The sequence below is a fragment of the Microcaecilia unicolor genome, chromosome 6 (assembly GCF_901765095.1).
Source record: "Microcaecilia unicolor chromosome 6, aMicUni1.1, whole genome shotgun sequence".
Taxonomy (NCBI): Eukaryota; Metazoa; Chordata; class Amphibia; order Gymnophiona; family Siphonopidae; genus Microcaecilia; species Microcaecilia unicolor.
This window is the reverse complement of record NC_044036.1, coordinates 188903353-188923697: the sequence shown is the minus strand read 5'-3', so window position 1 is coordinate 188923697 and position 20345 is coordinate 188903353. Positions and strand designations below refer to the sequence as shown.

At 45.2% G+C, this 20345-nt stretch overlaps 1 protein-coding gene across 1 annotated transcript in view; it reads left to right on the top strand.

Moving 5' to 3' along the window:
- Positions 1 to 20345, top strand: part of CAMKV (CaM kinase like vesicle associated) — a 148852-nt gene that overhangs the window by 41537 nt on the left and 86970 nt on the right. Inside the window, exon 3 of the mRNA XM_030206784.1 lies at positions 17998 to 18072. Within this exon, the coding sequence (XP_030062644.1) occupies positions 17998 to 18072 (75 nt within the window). The remainder of the gene's footprint in view (positions 1 to 17997; positions 18073 to 20345) is intronic.

Here is a 20345-nt window from a genome sequence, read left to right as displayed (position 1 = left end):
AAGTGATGTTTGAGTTGAATGAAGAGGGCGAAAGCAAGATTGAAGTGGCTCAAGAATAGCTTGGGATGAAAGAAAGTCAAGACCATGGCGGTGAACAGCATGTTCAAGTATCTTGGACAGGAAAGGGAGGAGGGAGATGGGGCGATAGTTGGAAGGACAGATAAAAGGGATGACAGTAGGAGAGATAATGCTAAGTAGATGGGCGGGAATAGGATCAGAGGAACAGGTAGGTAGTTTTGAGGAGAAAAGAAAATGTGCAGTTTCCTCATCAGTGATTTCAGAAAAGGAAGAAAAGGAGGCAAGGCGTAAAGAAGAGTTGGGAAAATGGACTAAGGGAAGGAGAGGTGGAGGTGACTTGGTTGAGAATTCAAGTTTAATCTTGTGAACCTTATCGTGAACGTACTCAGCCAGAGTCTGGGGAGAAAGTGAAGGGGGAGTTGGAGGTGAAGGCACTTTGAGGAGAGGGTTCAGTGTGGCAATAGAAGATTGAATTGTAACGTAATTCATTGCTCCAGGAGATGGTTGTTATTGAGCTGCTATGTTGTTGTTACTCACCTTCCTCTGCCAGGTGCTGTCTGATGCACCTGATCAGAGGCCTGTTCTCATGCTCTATGTAGTGGAAGCGCCGCCTTAGTGCCTCCAGATCTTGGCTTACCCCCAAAGTGTCTGCAAAACAACTTTGAATGGACAGGGTTCATGTAGTGGCCCTTCTTAGCACAACAGACCTAATTCCTGTATAACATGTTTTTCTATGCTAATCAGCTGTGATAGCTGAGGTCAGCCAGTTTTGGATGATTGCTAGGAAGTGTACAGTCGCTGCATGGCCAGAGATCCTGGCTAGCCTTATGTTGGCATGGTGATTGTGGTGTGTTTCATTGTTGACATCTACACTTTGGCAAGGATTTGGTGATGCACAGTTGGTCATTATTTGTGGGACTTATGGTTGCATTTATGGTCTGCTGTCACATACATATGTCTATGTAGGCATGGAGCAGGAGGCCTGAACTTTGGTGGGGGCATCTCAGAGATATGCAGCCCATCATTTCAGCCTTGCATGCTGGGGATTACATATGTGAATGAGGAATATGTTCTGGCCTTTCCTACCCATGGGGACAGAGGAGGAGCCTAATGATTCACTGGGCTCACTACACTGTATGACAGTTATCGTGCAAGGGTCCCCCTCATGTGCCTCCAGACCCTCATCGCCGATTCATAGGGTGGCAGCTTCCTGTGGCACCTAAAGATCTGTCTTCTATGAATAATGCAGAGCCACTGCTAGGAGGTTGCTCCATTCCATGCTTAAATTCAGCTCCCTCCTCATAGACATTCTCATGCTCTATAAAGGATGCTGTTCCATTTGCACAGGAAACTGGATGTCCCACCTCACCACGGCCCACACTGTTCATCCTGCAGACGTCTACATTTGCACTTGACCATTCTTACTAGGTTATTTTAGATAAGTGGGAATGACTGTCTTGAGATGTCCTTGTCTTCTTTGGGGACGTCCAAATTATGGACATTGCCGTGATGATTTTAGAACACCTGAAAACGTCCATTGCTCTATTTCTATTATCTGGCGATTTTTTTTGTTTTTTTTTAGTGCATCCATCATTGGGCATCATTTTTGAAATACTCCTCTGTTAATATGGAAATCTGATTTTCCTAAATCAGATGAGGATTAAAGTTTATTTATTTATTGCATTTGTATCCTACATTTTCTCACCTCTTTGCAGGCTCAATGTGGCTTACAATACTTCATGAATGGTGGAATTACATTAGAAGATAGACATTTTATGTTACAGAGGATTTTGGGTAACATGATAATGGCTTACAATATATCAAGAATGGTGGGAAAGCATTAGAATTTAGACTATTAATGTTACAGAAGAATATTGGGTAGCATGGTAATGGTAAAAACATGATAATAATATACAGTGGGGGAAATAAGTATTTGATCCCTTGCTGATTTTGTAAGTTTGCCCACTGACAAAGACATGAGCAGCCCATAATTGAAGGGTAGGTTATTGGTAACAGTGAGAGATAGCACATCACAAATTAAATCCGGAAAATCACATTGTGGAAAGTATATGAATTTATTTGCATTCTGCAGAAGGAAATAAGTATTTAATCCCTCTGGCAAACAAGACCTAATACTTGGTGGCAAAACCCTTGTTGGCAAGCACAGCGGTCAGACGTCTTCTGTAGTTGATGATGAGGTTTGCACACATGTCAGGAGGAATTTTGGTCCACTCCTCTTTGCAGATCATCTCTAAATCATTAAGAGTTCTGGGCTGTCGCTTGGCAACTCGCATCTTCAGCTCCCTCCATAAGTTTTCAATGGGATTAAGGTCTGGTGACTGGCTAGGCCACTCCATGACCCTAATGTGCTTCTTCCTGAGCCACTCCTTTGTTGCCTTGGCTGTATGTTTTGGGTCATTGTCGTGCTGGAAGACCCAGCCACGACCCATTTTTAAGGCCCTGGCGGAGGGAAGGAGGTTGTCACTCAGAATTGTACGGTACATGGCCCCATCCATTCTCCCATTGATGCGGTGAAGTAGTCCTGTGCCCTTAGCAGAGAAACACCCCCAAAACATAACATTTCCACCTCCATGCTTGACAGTGGGGACGGTGTTCTTTGGGTCATAGGCAGCATTTCTCTTCCTCCAAACACGGCGAGTTGAGTTCATGCCAAAGAGCTCAATTTTTGTCTCATCTGACCACAGCACCTTCTCCCAATCACTCTCGGCATCATCCAGGTGTTCACTGGCAAACTTCAGACGGGCCGTCACATGTGCCTTCCGGAGCAGGGGGACCTTGCGGGCACTGCAGGATTGCAATCCGTTATGTCGTAATGTGTTACCAATGGTTTTCGTGGTGACAGTGGTCCCAGCTGCCTTGAGATCATTGACAAGTTCCCCCCTTGTAGTTGTAGGCTGATTTCTAACCTTCCTCATGATCAAGGATACCCCACGAGGTGAGATTTTGCGTGGAGCCCCAGATCTTTGTCGATTGACAGTCATTTTGTACTTCTTCCATTTTCTTACTATGGCACCAACAGTTGTCTCCTTCTCGCCCAGCGTCTTACTGATGGTTTTGTAGCCCATTCCAGCCTTGTGCAGGTGTATGATCTTGTCCCTGACATCCTTAGACAGCTCCTTGCTCTTGGCCATTTTGTAGAGGTTAGAGTCTGACTGATTCACTGAGTCTGTGGACAGGTGTCTTTCATACAGGTGACCATTGCCGACAGCTGTCTGTCATGCAGGTAACGAGTTGATTTGGAGCATCTACCTGGTCTGTAGGGGCCAGATCTCTTACTGGTTGGTGGGGGATCAAATACTTATTTCCCTCTGCAGAATGCAAATAAATTCATATACTTTCCACAATGTGATTTTCCGGATTTAATTTGTGATGTGCTATCTCTCACTGTTACCAATAACCTACCCTTCAATTATGGGCTGCTCATGTCTTTGTCAGTGGGCAAACTTACAAAATCAGCAAGGGATCAAATACTTATTTCCCCCACTGTATCTAGTAGAAATTGTAGAGCAGTTCTGAATATATGTGGAGGAGTGGTGTGTGTTCACATTTGTTGATCTTTGTGGTACGGTTTGTTAAAGAGATGGGTCTTCAGTAGTTTGCGGAAGTTGGTTAGTTCGTAGATCATTTTTAAGTTGTGCGGCAGAGTGTTCCATAACTTTGTACTCAAGTAGGTAAAGTTTGACACATGCATTATTTTGTATTTTAGACCTTTGCAGCTGAGAGAGTGCAGATTGAGGAATGTGAGAGATGATCTTTTAGCGTTCCTGGGTGGTAAATCTATCAAGTCTGACATGTAGGCTGGTGCGTCTCCATTAATAATTTTGTGAACTAGAGTGCATATTTTGAACGTGATGCGTTCTTTAAGTGGGAGCCAATGTAGCTTTTCTCGTAGGGGTTTAGCACTTTCATATTTTGATTTGCCGAATATGAGTCTAGCTGCAGTATTCTGGGCTGTCTGTAGTTTCTTGACTATCTGCTCTTTACAGCCGGCGTAGAGAGCTTTGCAATAGTCTAGATGACTGAGCACCATTGATTGTACCAGGTTGCGGAAGACATTCCTTGGGAAGAAAGGTCTTACTCTCTTTAGTTTCCACATTGAATGGAACATCATCTTGGTTGTGTTTTTCGCGTGGCTCTCAAGTGTTAGGTGTCGATCTATGGTAACTCCAAGAATTTTTAGGGTGTCCGAGATTGGAAGGTCCAGATTTGGTGTGTTAATGGTGGTGAATTTGTTTGTGTTATATTGAGAGGTAAGTATTAGGCATTGGGTTTTTTTCTGCATTAAGTTTCAGGTGAAATGCATCTGCCCATGAATGCATGATATGGAGACTTTGGTTGATGTCATTGGACATTTCCTTTAAATCTTGTTTAAATGGGATGTAGATCGTTACGTCGTCTGCGTATATGTATGGGTTGAGGTTTTGGTTTGATAGTAGTTTAGCCAATGGTATCATCATTAGGTTGAATAGAGTCGGCGAAAGGGGGGATCCCTATGGGACTCCGCATTCAGGTGTCCATGTGGCTGAAGTAGTCGAGTTAGATGTCACTTGGTATGATCGAGTGGTTAGGAATCCCTTGAACCAATTGAGAATGTTACCTCTAATTCCGAAGTACTCAAGGATATGTAATATTATTCCATGATCAACCATGTCGAAGGCGCTAGACATGTCAAATTGTAGGAGTAGTATGTTTTTTCCGGTTGCAATCATTTGTTTGAATTTAGTCATGAGTGTAACTAGTACTGTTTCGGTGCTGTGGTTAGACCGAAATCCTGACTGGGAGTCATGAAGTATTGAGAATTTATTTAAGTAGTTTGTGAGTTGTTTGGTCACCATCCCTTCCGTTAGTTTGGTTATTAAGGGAACTGATGCTACTGGTCTGTAGTTGGTTAGTTCACTGGCGCTTTTCTTTGCGTCTTTGGGTATGGGGGTGAGTAGAATGTTTCCTTTTTCCTTCAGGAAAAGTCCATTTTGTAACATATAGTTCAGGTGTTTCGTTATGTCTGTTATAAATTGTTGAGGAGCAGATGTCCTGAGGTTATTTGAACATATGTATAGTTTGCAGTGAGATTTGGCAAATCTTTTGAGCGTTTGGGAGATGATGTCCTCTGATACTGTCTTGAAGTTATCCAGGTTCTGTCTGCTGGGTATACGTAGGGTTACCATATGGCTCCAGAAAAAGGAGGACGGATTGAGCCAGCCGGGTTTTACTTCCATTGCTTTCAATGGAAGTAATTGAGCCAGCCGGGTTTTACTTCCATTGCTTTCAATGGAAAGCAATGGAAGTAAAACCCGGCTGGCTCAATCCGTCCTCCTTTTTCTGGAGCCATATGGTAACCCTAGTATACGCCAGGGTCTGGATCTAGGCAGTCAAGGAATTCAGCATAGTCAATGGTACTTGGAAAACAAACCAGCAGATCAGTATAATATCCAAAAAGACTTTATTGAGGATACCGTGTATGAAACAAATGCCCGACACAGGCTGTGTTTAGCCAACAATAGGGCTGCATCAGGGGCTAGTCTGTATCTTTCTTAAATAAGATCAGTATCAAATTATATTTCAAAGCAAGGATATAAGAAACCTTCTTCATAAAAAACCAGCATGAGCAGCATAAAATAGAATATCCTGGATGACGCCAGATAGACAATGAATAGCCTGCTAACGAAGGCTGGAAAAACCGTGGCAAATGGTACTAACAGGTATCTTAAGTCTCAATTGTACAATTTTTTCGTTGAAGTATCTCGCGAGATTATCTGCTCCTGGTGCATCTTTACTGTTGGTTGTGACTGGTGTAATATCTAATAGTTTGTTCACGAGTTGGAAGAGTTTATGTGTGTCCTTGTAGTTTGGTCCTATTTCAGTTTTGTAGTATAGTCTTTTAGTTTGTCTTATGGTATATTTGTATTTTCTTTGGAGTTGTTTCCAGGCGTTGAGTGTGGGGTCGTCTTTCTTTTTATTCCATGCACGTCCTAGCCTTCTAACTTGTGTTTTAAGTTTTTTCAGTTCTTCATTGAACCATGGTATTGAATTCTTTCTGTGTGAGGTTCTGGTTTGGATTGGAGCAATATTGTCCAATATGGATCTGCATCTCTCATCCCATTCTAGGAGGAATTGGTTTGTATCTGCCTTTATTGTCCATCCATTGTAGTAGATCTGTTGCCAGAGTACTACCGGATCTATTTTTCCTCTTGTGGTGTAGGTTTTTTGTTCTTTTTTGTTCGGTGAATCTTTCGTTCGCCATTGGAGGGAGATGTTTGCTTTATAGTGGTCTGACCACGGTGCGGGTGTCCATTTAGTGTCTGTTAGTATGAGGTTTGAGTCGGGATCGAATTTGTATGTGACGATAACTAGTATGTGTCCTTTGATGTGAGTTGGTTGCGTGTTTGTCCTGTGAAGATCCCATAGTTGTAGGAACTCTGCACATTCTTGGGTACTCACAAAGTCTACTCATAAATATAAGATATTGATGAGTGATCTAAATTTAGCACAGGGCTAGGCTATTGCAAAATAACACAGAGATCTTCCTTGTATTACTTTGGAACTAAACAGTTATAGAGACCCAGCAGGGCTTCATGCCTCAGTGCAAAAGTGTGAGACTAGTAATCACGCTGACCCATACTGGTCAGCATAAGCAAAGATGTGTAAATAATGGCTTAGAACTCTGGAAACAAGCCCACCTTGAGTTCAGACTCCCTCTTATTATTCACTGATAGACTAGAAGAACCTACACGGTAACTAATATAAAACATAAAACTAGGATTTATTTACAAAGGCAAAATAAATTAAAAAATATATATATATATCAAACATATAAACGGCAAGTGACCGTACTTACTTGCAAATGCGCAGTACAGACTTCCCTCTCTGTCCCGCCCTCGCGTCAAGACGTCATGACGTCAGAGGGTGGAACAGAGAGGGAAACGGAGTCGAATTGTCGCATGCTGCTGCTGCCACCTGGAAAGGAACCTCACGTGAAACAACCTCCACCCTCCCCCCCATCCCCGCCGCTGCTCCCGCCCCCCTCCATATCGGGCCCCCTGCACTGACCTGACAGCGCCTCTCACCTCCGTGTGGAAGCGCTGCAGGCAGTAGCAGAGCGATATGCTGCTGCCTGTAGCACTTTCACACGGAGGTGAGATGCGCTGTCAGGTCGTGCAGGGGGCCCAGCACGGAGGGGGGAGGGAGCGGCGGCGATGAGGGTACCTGGACATGGAGGAGGGCAGGGGGGAAAGGCCATGGTTGCTGGACTTGGGGTGAGAGCAGGGCACAGAGGAGGGTTGCTGGACATGGGGGGAGGGGGGAGGCCAAGGGAAAGAGGAGGGTCACTGGATATGGAGGGGGGAGGATCGGTGGACGGGGTGAGGCCAGGGGAGAGAGGAGGGCTGCAATGCTCGCCTGTTTTTACGGGCTTAACGGCTAGTATATATATAAAAGAAAACAAAATATTAGAACTAAACATTTCATGGGGAATGAAAAATACATGGATGTCAGATGAACCAATACAGACTCTGTTATAAAAGTTATTTGCCTAAATCCCAAAGAGGGGGCCAAGTCAGAATTGGGATGTCCTCCTGCTCATAACATCCAAAAAAACATCCGTCTCACCCAGGGGCGTATCTGAGATTCGGCGGTAGGGGGGCAGGGGCTAGAGTGAGGGGGCACATTATAACCCCCCCTACTGCCGCGGCCCCCCCGCTGCCGTTGTCGTCAACCCTCCCCCCCTACCGCCGTTAACCCTCCCCCGCCTACCGCCAACCCTTTCCCCGCCTACCGCCATCACCTACCCCGAGGTCCGCTCCTGCCGGTTTTTTAAACTATTACTTCAGCTGGCGGGGGACCCCAACCCCCGCCAGCCCAGCCGAGGTCTTCTTTAACTTCATCTTCATCCTCGTGCTGTTAAAGCTGCATGATGCATCCTTCCAGTTGGACGGAGTTTGACGTCGTAGCACGTTGATGTCCGTAGGTGACGGCGGTAGGCGGGGAAAGGGTTGGCGGTAGGTGGGGGAGGGTTAACGGCGGTAGGAGGGTCCAGGGCGAAATCTGCGGGGGCCCAGGCCCCTGTGGCCCCACGCAGATATGCCCCTGATCTCACCACTGTTCTCTCTATGCTAAGCAGGAGTCCTCCAACTGTACTGCTACCAGTGGGTGGTGATGCTTCAATATTGTGCTTTCAGTTACTAGGAATAGGCAACCCCCCCCCCCCCCCCCCTCTACTAGCAGAACTGTAGATGGAAGACTCCCGCTCAGCTTAGAAGGAACCATACATCTCACAGCCATTTTCGAACATGAAAATCATTGGGGTTTCCTGTTTGAAAATACATGAAAACATCCAAAATGAACAACCATTTTCCAAAATAAAACGTACAATTTATGAACACCAAAAAAAACAAGAACAAGGACTTCTGGCAGCATTTGTACAAAAGTGGCCACATCAACGTCCCTCCAGGTTCATATTCCACTGCAACTCTGTTATTTTAAATGGTGAGCCCTCAGGTGTCTTTAATATTTAGGTACAGTAGGTATATCTCTGTTTATGGAGGGCTCACAATTTAAAGATTAAACGGAAGAATTGAATTTGAACCTGGGACCCTTGGTTTACAGTCTACTGTAATGGCCACTAAGCTACTCTGCAGACCTGCTTGCTGCTATGTTCAGAATGCCCACAATACCTGATGTGGTCCGGGAGTTTAGTGTCCCTTTCTGGTGTCACTTTCAGGGGTGAGAAAAGGGACAGTAACTACTGGGGGATTAAGGAGGTGTTATGTCTTAATCCCTCCAGTGGTTAGCTACTCATTCAGGATACTCTTTTATACCCTGGACATGATTGAAACAGGTCTTACTTAGGACACCCTTCTTTTTTGACTTGGATATTTGTTCCCATTCAATTATCACTGTTGGATGTCCTAAATTTGGACCTTCCCTGGTCCCACCCTGAACACACCCATAACACGCCCCCTTGCTATTTGGACGAACTGCAGTGTAGGATGTTGAAATTTTGCCTTTTTGAAAAACGCGATTTGGACGATTTTGGCAGGTGGACATTTTTTGGGCTGTTTTGAGAAATGAATGCTGTGGAGGGGCATATTCAAAAGGGGCGCCCAAGTTTTCCTGAGGACGCCCAAATCGAAAAATTTAGGTCGTCCTTAGAGATGGTCTTCCCTGATTTTCGGCGATAATGGAAACGACCAAATCCAAGCCATTTGGTCGTGGGAGGAGCCAGCATTCATAGTGCACTGGTCCCCCTGACATTCCAGGACACCAACCTGGCACCCTAGGGGGCACTGCAGTGGACTTCAGAAATTGCTCCCAGGTGCATAGTTCCCTTACCTTGGGTGCTGAGCCCCCCCAACCCCCCCCCCAAACCCACTACCCACAACTGTACAACACTACCACAGCCCTAAGGGGTGAAGGGGGGCACCTACATGTGCGTACAGTGGGTTTGTGGTGGGTTTTGAATGGCTCACATTTACCACCACAGGTGTAACAGGTAGGGGGGGATGGGCCTGGGTCCGCCTGCCTGAAGTGCACTGCACCCACTAAAACTGCTCCAGGGACCTGCACACTGCTGTCAGGGAGCTGGGTATGACGTTTGAGGCTGGCAAAAAAATATTTTTAAAGTTGTTTTTTTTTTAGGGTGGGAGGGGGTTAGTGACCACTGGGGGAGTAAGGGGAGGTCATCCCTGAGTCCCTCCGGTGGTCTTCTGGTCAGTTCGGGCACCGTTTTGTGGCTTGGTCGCAAGAAAAAATGGACCAAGTAAAGTCGCCCAAATGCTCGTCAGGGACGCCATTTTTTTTCCATTATCGGTCGAGGATGCCCATGTGTTAGACACGCCCCAGTCCCTCCTTCGCTATGTTTCTGACAAGCCCCCATGAACTTTGGTTGTCCCTTCTACGGAAAGCAGTTGAGGACGCCAAAAATCGACTTTCGATTATGCTGATTTGGGCGACCCTGTTGTAGAAAGATGGGAACTCTTCTCTTTCAAAAATAAGCCTGATAGAGTTCCCAGGATTTTATAACAGTTGCATTTGACCTTTCAGCTGGCTTGTTGTTCTTCTCAGTAAGGTTAGAATCGGTTCTCAAGTTACCCGTGCTATGTGTCAAATGCCTTTAACAGGTGCATCTTTATACACTATCTTGTCAGTAGTATGCTTCAAATCCTCTAACTTGATATATAATTGGTCCGTGCCCAATTGCTAGAGATATGGTAACCACAGGATAATTCTGAAGCTCCAATCAGTCTATTGCAGGATCAGTGAACTGCATACCTCTGACTTGGTCCAGATGGCTCTCTGGGTCACAGCCACCAATTATTGTTAGATGCAAGTTAAGTGCGTCTGGGTACATCTCTTAGGCACAGTACAAAAATGATGACTTCACCACTTCAACATTGCAGATGGATGCATGCTAAAAGTCTGTGAAGCGCATATTATGATTGGGGGTGGAGGGAGTGTCTTTCCCCCAGAAAGATCCCAGCCGGGTCTCATGCAAAAAAAATAATAATTTGGCAATAATTTATTTATTTGCATCACTTACTAATCTTAATAATCCAAAATGTTCTTGGCGACTTACAATGATAAGACACACAATTGAATCATAAGTAAAATATTTATCTTCATTAGTCAAAACTAGGGTCACCAGTCTCCTGCAGTCAGTGGTGTGCTGGTAAATGTTTAACAACAGGCTCTCTCCCCGGTCCCCCTCTGCGCCCCCCCATCCCCCTCTGCACCCCCCCCCCCCAAATTGCAGAGCTGGCTGCAGAGCTGGGGAGACAGCCTGGGGGGGGGGGGGGTGGCAATGCATTACTCCAGGGAAAAAAAATTAATTGATCCCAGGTTCCAATCTAATTCATGTTTAATGTGCGATAAAATGCCATAAATAAGTAAATAAATATAAACTTTTAATGTTGAGCACGTGATTCTCAAAGTGAACATATTCCAAACACTATAATGAAAATAAAATGATTTTTTTTCTACCTTTGTTGTCTGGTGACTGTTTTTCTGATTATGCTGGCCCAGTATCCGATTCTGCTGCTATCTGTCCTCTTAACTCCGTTTCCAGGGCTTCATTTCCATTTATTTCTTTCCTTTCCTCCTTTCTTCTTCATTTCTGGTCCTCAGCTTCTGCCTATTTTCTTCATCCATGTGCAGTTTTTCTCCTGTCTTCCTTTTCCCTCATCTCATCTCCTTCCTCACTCTTCCCTCCCCTCCATCCATGTCCAGCATTTCTTCTGTCTCCCCTCCTCTCCCCTGCCCTCCATCCACCCATGTCCAGTGACCCTTCTCTCCCCCTGCCCTCCATGCACCCATACCCAGCGACCCTCCTCTCCCCTGCCCTGCATGCACCCATTCCCAGTGACCCTCCTTTCCCCTGCCCTCCATCCACCCATGTCCAGTGACCCTCCTCTCCCCTGCCCTGCATGCACCCATACCCAATGACCCTTCTCTCCCCTCCATCCACAAATGCCCAGCGACTCCCTTCTCTCCCCTGCCACCCCCTCCCGAGTTGTTCGGCGAATTCTCCTCCCTCCCTCCGGATCCGGTCCCTCATGTCACCGATCTGACTCTTCGAATTCTTCGGGGCAGGCAGTCTTGCCTGCCCGCTGCCAGCGCTGACTCTCCCCCGCTGGCGCTGCCGGTTCACTCTTCAAAATGGCCGCCGAGACTTACAAGGGTGACCTCCAAGACTTCAGCAGAAGTCTCGCGAGGCCGCCTCTGGAAGTCTCAGTGGCCATTTTTAAAGCGTGAACCGGCAGCGCCAGCGGGGGAGAGTTAGCACTGGCAGTGGGCAGGCAAGACTGCCTGCCCCAAAGAATTCAAAGAGTCAGGTCGGTGACGTGAGGGACCGGATCCGGGGGGAGGGAGGAGAGCCGGCTCGCGCGTTTTAACAACCGGCTCGCAAGTCGGAAGAAAAGTTAACAACCGGCTCTTGCGAGCCAGTGCAAGCCGGCTCCAGCACACCACTGCCCGCAGTTCTGCTATCATGGTAAGGGCTGCAAAATGTTTGCATATTTAGGCTTTGGATGCAGACTAAAGTGAAATAAAAAATTATGTAAATAAAATCTGCTTCTTCCACACAGAATTTCCAATCACTCATCGAATTATCAGGGATGGAGGAGACATCTAGCCAAGAGGTGGAGACAGAGACTTAACAACACATTAACTCCCCTCCTTCCTGGCCAATTCCCCTCCTAGCAGGAGAATGGCTTCAAATTGGGATGTGTCTTCATCTAATATCAATTTAGGTCTACTGCTGCTTTGAGTGAAGTGGCTAAAAGAACTGGTCATGTGTAGTGATTCAAGGAGGATAGGACCCAGAATACCCTCCCCTTTTTGCCATGTGATCTGCAATGACCAAGAGAGGGGTTTGTAAATGGAAGGAAGAAGGTTTGAGAAGCAAAAGCTAGATGTTTTGTTTGTTCTTGAGAACAGGAGCTGGAAAACGGGGGGATGGGGTGGTGCAAGTTGAGAAAGAAGGGTTGCGGTTTTAGGTATGTGTGTATGGAAATCTGAAATGGGGACATGAAGGGACAGAAATGGGACTGAGAGTGGACAGAGAATGGGAGAGAGAAGTCCAAGGCAGAAACGGGGAAAATTGGGAGAGAGAGGGGAGTAAGGACACAGGTAGGGAGAGAAGAATAGGTCTGCAGCCAGGGGAGGAACAGCTCCTTCTCTGGCTTCTTTACTCTGATCCCAGATCCTCCTCCTACTCCTCCCTATCATGGTCAGACCATTTTCTAAATAAATTTTCCCTAAGTGACTACCTGAAACAAATGGCATCTCCCAGAGTGTGGAAGGAAATCAGAGACAAAAAAAAATCTGACCGCTGAGAATTTCCTAGAGGCCTTGGACTATCCACACATGGATGAAAAGACAACTACAGTGTCAGAACAGGTAGACATCTGAAATACACGTTTAACCAAGACCTTAGAGAAAAATGGCACCACTAAAAAAGGTCGTATGCCCCACTCACAAACGCTCACCCTGGTTTTCTCTAGATCTTCGGATCCTTAATGCTAAGGATGGAAACTGGAAAGGAGACAGCATAAATCTTGCCTGGATGAAGACAGGCTAAACTGTAGGAAGCACACGACAAAGTATCACCAAGCCTTAACAGCAACCAAACAACAATATTTCTCTCAGTGCATTGCACAGGCTGCCAATTCAACCAAGCAGTTGTTCAGTATAGTAAACAGCCTGCTGCAACCCCCACAACAGAACCAGCCTGCCCAGTCTAAACTGAATTGCAGTGATTTTGCTGCATACTTTGCCAACAAAATTAAAAGTTTCCATCAGGATTTACAGGCAATCATACCCAGTCCCCAACCAGTTAACCAGGGGTGCACAAACTCACCCCCTCCTGACAGAGACAGATGGGACACTTTTAACCCAATGACAGAGGAGAGCCTTGACAAAATCCTAAGAGACCTTCGACCAACTACCTGCTCCCTCGACCCCTGCCCATCAAAGATAGTGCAGCAGGCAAGTATGGGCCTCATAGAAGGTGCCACAAAAATTGTGAACGCCTCTCTTTCTAATAGACAACTACTAACAGCATTAAAAAGGGCAGTGGTTCATACTTTGCTAAAGAAAAACAACCTTGACCAGGACAAACTTGAAAGTTACCGACCAGTATCCAACATCCCATTTCTAGGGAAACTCATAGAACAAACAGTCTGTGTTCAACTTAATGATTGGCTAGAAGAGAGAAACTGGCTAGATCCATGTCAATCTGGATTCAGACCCGGCTATGGAACAGAAACAGTCCTTGTATCCCTACTAGATGATCTTCACAGAAACCAAGACAAGGGATTTGCCTCAGTGTTAGTACTGCTAGATTTCTCAGCAGCTTATGACACTATGGATCATGATATCATGCTAGCATGGCTGACAGAAACAGGTATCAATGGAACAGTACTTGCTTGGTTCAGAGCCTACATATCAGACAGGCAACAATCCATAATGTTTGACAGCAACTCATCACCACCATGGACACTGACCTGTGGGGTACCACAAGGATCGATACTGTTACCTATTCTGTTCAATATCTACCTGAAGCCACTAGCTGAGCTGATTTGGTCAATGGACACTCAGTTCTACATCTATGTGGATGGTGTGCAGCTACTCATATCCATTGAACCTGACTTACCTACAGCCTTGAATAAACTGATTGCCTGTCTAACATCAATTCAAGAATGGGCTAAACACAACAAATTTTGCTTGAACCCAAATAAAACCAAGCTTCTTTGGGTCCCTAACACAAGTGGATACATACCTGACATCAAAATCCCTTTTGGGAAGTATGAACTCCCCCTCAAATCATAAGTCAGGATCCTTGAAATACAATTAGATTCAACACTTACTCTGATTTCCCAAATCCAAGCAACCTTCAAGAGCTGCTTCTACTATTTGCGACAGCTACGCTGCCTCTCTCCTTAAATCAAAAAGGTAAATATTTTCCCAGTTGTGCAAGCCATGATAACATCAAGACTGGATTACTGCAATGCACTATGCAATGGTCTGCTACAAAGGGCTTGCACCAGCTCCAGTTGATTCAGAATGCAGCAGCAAGACTCATAGAGGGTTGCAAGCGACATGACCACATCACACCATTTTTGAAAAAACTTCATTGGTTACCAGTACAATACAGGGCTACATTTTAAACTCTGTCTGATCTTCAAGGCCCTTAAAGGAAATGGCTCTGAGTACCTGAAGAATAGGATCCTCTACACACCGCCAAGGACACTAAGGTCCTTTCAAGGACTATCACTAACCACACCCTCTCCAAAAGACATTACATGATGTGATACCCGCAAGCGAGCCTTCTCCGGAGTAGCCACCACAGTCTGGAATGCATTCCCTGAAAGCCTCCACTTAACACAAGACTATCTCTACTTAGGAAGCAGGTGAAAGCTTGGCTCTTCAATCAGGCCTTTAATGGAAGAAGTAACTAACTTGTTAGTCTCACACACACAAGGAGTGATACAGGCTGCACATACTGCAGCAGGACATGTTTATCCACTCCTACCCTAGCTGAGATAATATTTAACCATCTCTCTAACCTCATTTGCAACTTTCTTTAAATCAGTCACCTTATTTTCTAAGTCTTCTTACCCTCTTACCTATCTATATGTTCCATCTTTGCTTCACTATCAATTAAAATGTTCTATTACGTATTGTGTTGACATTGTAAGTAGTATACTATGCCATGCTTTGTATTGTTATTTGTACTGCTGTAATTGCCTATTGCTCATGTTTGATCTATTCTTACTGTACACCACCTTGAGTGAATTCCTTCAAAAAGGCGGTAAATATATCCTAATAAATAAATAAAATAAATATCTTCCACGATCCCATAACTGTCCTACCCTTCTTCTTTCTTGAGCAGTCCTAGCCTTCCATCCTTTTAATCTAGTCTTCTCTTCTCCATCTGATCTTCTCATTCCCCATCCATGATGATTTTGCCCCCTTCACTATGTATTTATATTCATTTAATATTCTGCATTTTTCAAAGAAAAGGCACATTATCCCCCTCATTCTATAACTTTAGCACCTAGATGCAGGCACAAATTGTGCACTAAAATGATAGAGTACTTGCTCTTATGCAGAAAAGTGTTCACTTTCATACGTAAGTGCTATGTACATGATCAACGCTATTCTATAAATAATGCACATGGAGGGGCATAATCGAATGCGAACGCCCATCTCCATGGGCGCCTATCTCCGAGGACGGGTCCGTGAAGGGGCAGGCCAGACCGTATTTTCGAAAAAGATGGACGTTCTTCTTTTGTTTCAATAATACAGTTTGTGCCGGGCAAATGCATCGCATTTGGGCGGATTTGAACTGGGCGGTATCAGTTTTCAGTGATAATGGAAACCGAAGGCGCCCAGCTCAAAAACGAACAAATCCAAGGTATTTGGTCATGGGAGGGGCCAGGATTCGTAGTGCACTGGTCCCTCTCACATGCCAGGACACCAACCGGGCACCCTAGGGGGCACTTGTAACAATTAAAAAAAAATTAAAATACCTCCCAAGTCCATAGCTCCCTTATCTTGGGTGCTGAGCCCCCCAAAACCCACTGCCCACAACTCTACACCATTACCATAGCACTTATGGCTGAAGAGGGGCACCTAGATGTGGGTACAGTGGGTTTTGGGGGCGGTTTGGAGCGCTCCCATTTAGCAGCACAAGTGTAACAGGTGGGGGGGGGGGATGGGCCTGGGTCCACCTGCCTGAAGTCCACTGCACCCACTAACAACTACTCCAGGGACCTGCATACTGCTGTGATGGAGCTGGGTATGACATTTGAGGTTGGCATACAGACTGGAAAAAAAGTTTTTAAAGTTCTTTTTTTTTTTTTTTTTTGTGGGAAGGGGGTTAGTGACCACTGGGGAAGTCAGGGGAGGTCATCTGGGCAGTTGGGGCACTTTTGGGGGACTTGTTCGTGAAAAAAAACGTCCACAAAAAGTGACCCAAATTCTCGCTCCTGGCGCCCTTCTTTTTTCCATTATCGGCCGAGCGTGCCCATCTCTCCTCGGCCTATAAACATGCCCCAGTCCCGCCTTCACCATCCCTTCGACATTCCCCCGTCAACTTTGTCCGTTCCCGTGACAGACTGCAGTTGGAGGCGCCCAAAATCGGCTTTCGATTATACCGATTTGGGCGCCCATGAGAGAAAGGCGTCCATCTCCCAATTTGGGTCGAAATATGGGCGTCTTTCTCTTTTGAAAATAAGCTGGATAATGGGCCCTGTTTAATAAGGTGCGCTAGCGTTTTTAATGCATGCTAAAAATTAGCATGCAAGGGGGGGGGGAGCAATATTTACATGCTTAACTTAACAGAATGGTGTAAGTTATGTTCTAAGGTGCTGCATTTAGGATAGCGCATTTATGCCATGGCTAAGTGGACACTCTTAAAAGTAGGTGTTTAGATGTCAACTTCTGCTAGTATTATATAATGGAATCTTGGCACCCAGATGCTGTTACAGAATTTGCGCTCAGCACGAGCTGCATCTACATAGTAACATAGTAGATGACGGCAAAAAAAAGACCTGCACAGTCCATCCAGTCTGCCCAACAAGATAAACTCATATGTGCTACTTTTTGTGTATACCTTACCTTGATTTGTATCTGTCATTTTCAGGGCACAGACCGTATAAGTCTGCCCAGCACTATCCCTGCCCCCCAACCACCGGCTCTGGCACAGACCGTATAAGTCTGCCCAACAGTATCCCCACCTCCCAACCACCAGCCGCGCCTCCCACCACCAGCTCTGTGTGTCTAATGTGGTATCCAGTTATAGAATTATTTATATACCTCAAACTACAAGAGAAGTGCATACATAAAGTCACAAAGAATATTAATCTTAAGAAAAATGTACTCCTGATCTTCCTTCTTCTCTTCTACCCCATCTCTCTTTTCATTTCCTTCTTCTTGCTTCATCATCATCAATCCTTCCTTTTTCTCGCTCCCCTTCACGCAGATTTTACTTGCAAATCCCCATCTACAAAACTCCTAAAAGAGCAAAGTAAATAATTTAGATATAAAGGAATTTTCTAAACTTTTGTAAATATAACATAATTATGGAAACTTTATTGCAGACTTTATTACCTCTTGCTGCAGAATCTTGAAAATATGCTTCAGGAAAATTGTGGCTCTGATCAAGACAGTTTTACTTGGCTCATTGAAGGAATTTGTCTACTCTGGCTGTCCGCAGGCTTTACAGCATGGAAGGTTTTCCTATGGGAGAATACGTTGTGACTGCCTTGAGTCCACATTTTCATTTTCACTATACCTCCTTGCCGGCTTGGTTTCCCTTTGACTCTGTGTTTCAAGAAAATGATTCCTAGTTTAAAAAATACTCACTCCTTCACAGGGTGAAATGAATAACTATTCACATTTCTGACTCTTTGCTATGCTAGTGAGGAGTTTCATATCACACCTCTTGTTCTCTCCATACAGGGTGAAACATCCCAATATCCTGCAGCTGGTTGATGTCTATGAAACTCGGAAGGAATACTTTATCTTCATGGAAATGTAAGTGACTGTTTCCTGCATTGAACCTCACCCACTCTATTTCACAAAGAAGCTGTGAACAGAATCCAAACTTGACTCTCAGTGGAATTAATTCTATAAGGACCCGTCTACTTTTAGGCAGCAAGAACATGTGTAAAATAGTGTTATTTTGGCCATTTACATACGGTACTTAAGCATGTAAGTGACCTCTTATAGAATAACAAGCAGAAAAGTACGCACCATGCTTTGATGGCATGTACTTTGCCAATTGACATGCACGTGGGTAGAGTGGGAATATAAATTATACAATATTATAACTTACCCATATTTGGTTTAATTTATTTCTTGGTATACTGTACTTCAAACCATATAGTATAGCTGAGCAGTTTATAATAAAAGATATTCACAAAATAGAAAAGAAATACAAATACATAGTAACATAGTAGATGACGGCAGAAAAAAAGACCTGCACGGTCCATCCAGTCTGCCCAACAAGACAACATACAGTATGTGTAAACCTTACCTTGATTTGTACCTGCCTTATTCAGGGCACAGACCGTACAAGTCTGCGCATCAGTACTTCCCGCCTCCCAACCCTCCAGTCCCACCTCCCATCACCGGCTTTGGCACAGACTGTATAAGTCTGCTCTCCACTATCCTCGCCTCCCAACCACCAACCCCTTTTCCCCCCACCTGCTCTGCCACCCAATTTCGGCTAGGCTTCTGAGGATCCATTCCTTCTGCACAGGATTCCTTTATGCATATCCCACACATGTTTGAATTCCGTTACCGTTTTCATCTAAGTAGACCCCTGCTTTTTGATTGCGCTTCTCCTGCCCATCCTTCTCTTCTCCCTCTTTCTTTTGTATGATAGTTGTTTGTTCCTATGTTATAATGTATTTTTTCTTGTAATTCTTGGTGTGATAGTTATGTTTTCCTATGTTATAATGGAGTTCTTTTCTCTCTTTATTTTAGCCTGTACACCGCTCTGCTGGTCAGTTAGAGGCCCTTTTACAGAGCAGCGATAAGCCCAGTGCGAGCTTACCGCTTGCTATTCCTGGACTATCGCTGGCCCAACGTGGCCACCAGTGGTAGTTCCGGGTCGAGCGCATGCCATTTCTTTTTCTCACCAGTAAGTCTGGCTCAGGATGAGCACTGATTGCACTTGAAGCACCCACAGGTTGTAGTGGGTGCAGTATACTTCAGGCAGGCGGACCTGGTTGGGGTGGGGGGGAGTTGGGGGGCTCAGTACCCAAGGTAATGGAGCTATGCACCTGGGAGCAATTTCTGAAGTCCACTGCAGTGCCCCCCTAGGGTGTCCGGTTAGTGTCGTGGCATGTGAGGGGGACCAGTGCACTAAATGTTGGCTCCTCCTACTACTACTTAACATTTCTAGAGCGCTACTAGGGTTACGCAGAGCTGTACAAATTAATAACTAAGGACGGTCCCTGCTCAGAAGAGCTTACAATCAAATGCTGGCTCCTCCCACGACCAAATACCTTGGATTTGACCGGGTTTGAGATCGCCGGCATTAGTTTCCATTATCGCTGGAAACCGATGCCGGCCATTTCTAAAGCTGGCCCAAATGCTGACATTTGGCCGGTTCCAACCGTATTATCGAAACAAAAGATAGCCGGCTATCTTTTTCGATAATACAGTTCAGCCGCCGTGTATACGGAAAATGCAGACTGTCAACAATATGAAACAAGGGATCATATCATCACAATTCTCATGTAGAGCCACAAAACACCCTAATGCATGTTTAATATGGGATAAAATGCCATAAATAAGTAAATAAATATAAACTTTTAATGTTGAGCACCTGATTCTCAAAGTGGACATATTCCAAACACTATAATGAAAATAAAATGATCTTTTCTACCTTTGTTGTCTGGTGACTTTTTCTGATCATGCTGGCCCAGTATCCGTTCTGCTGCTATCTGTCCTCAGTGCAGGTCAGATATCTCCCTGGCAACCCAGGACACCTCCAGCCAACCCCCCCCCCCCCTGCTTTCCCAGCAGTAAGGTAAACAGACCATAAACCAATTTCTACAACTGCTAGAGGGCTTTCACTGCAGCTCCTGCTGTGAGGATGGAGGTAAATCAACAACTTAATTCCCTCAGAGCAGCTGGACTCCACAGCTGATCCATTCTGCTGCAGCAGGGGGGAGGCTTAGCCTCTCCAAGCCTCTTATACCGGGCGCCTATGCTTCCAGTGTTTTAAAGAGAAAACGGGCCAGCTTGAAAAATACTCTCGCCTCAATGGGAAGCCAGTGTAGATTGATGTAGAAGAG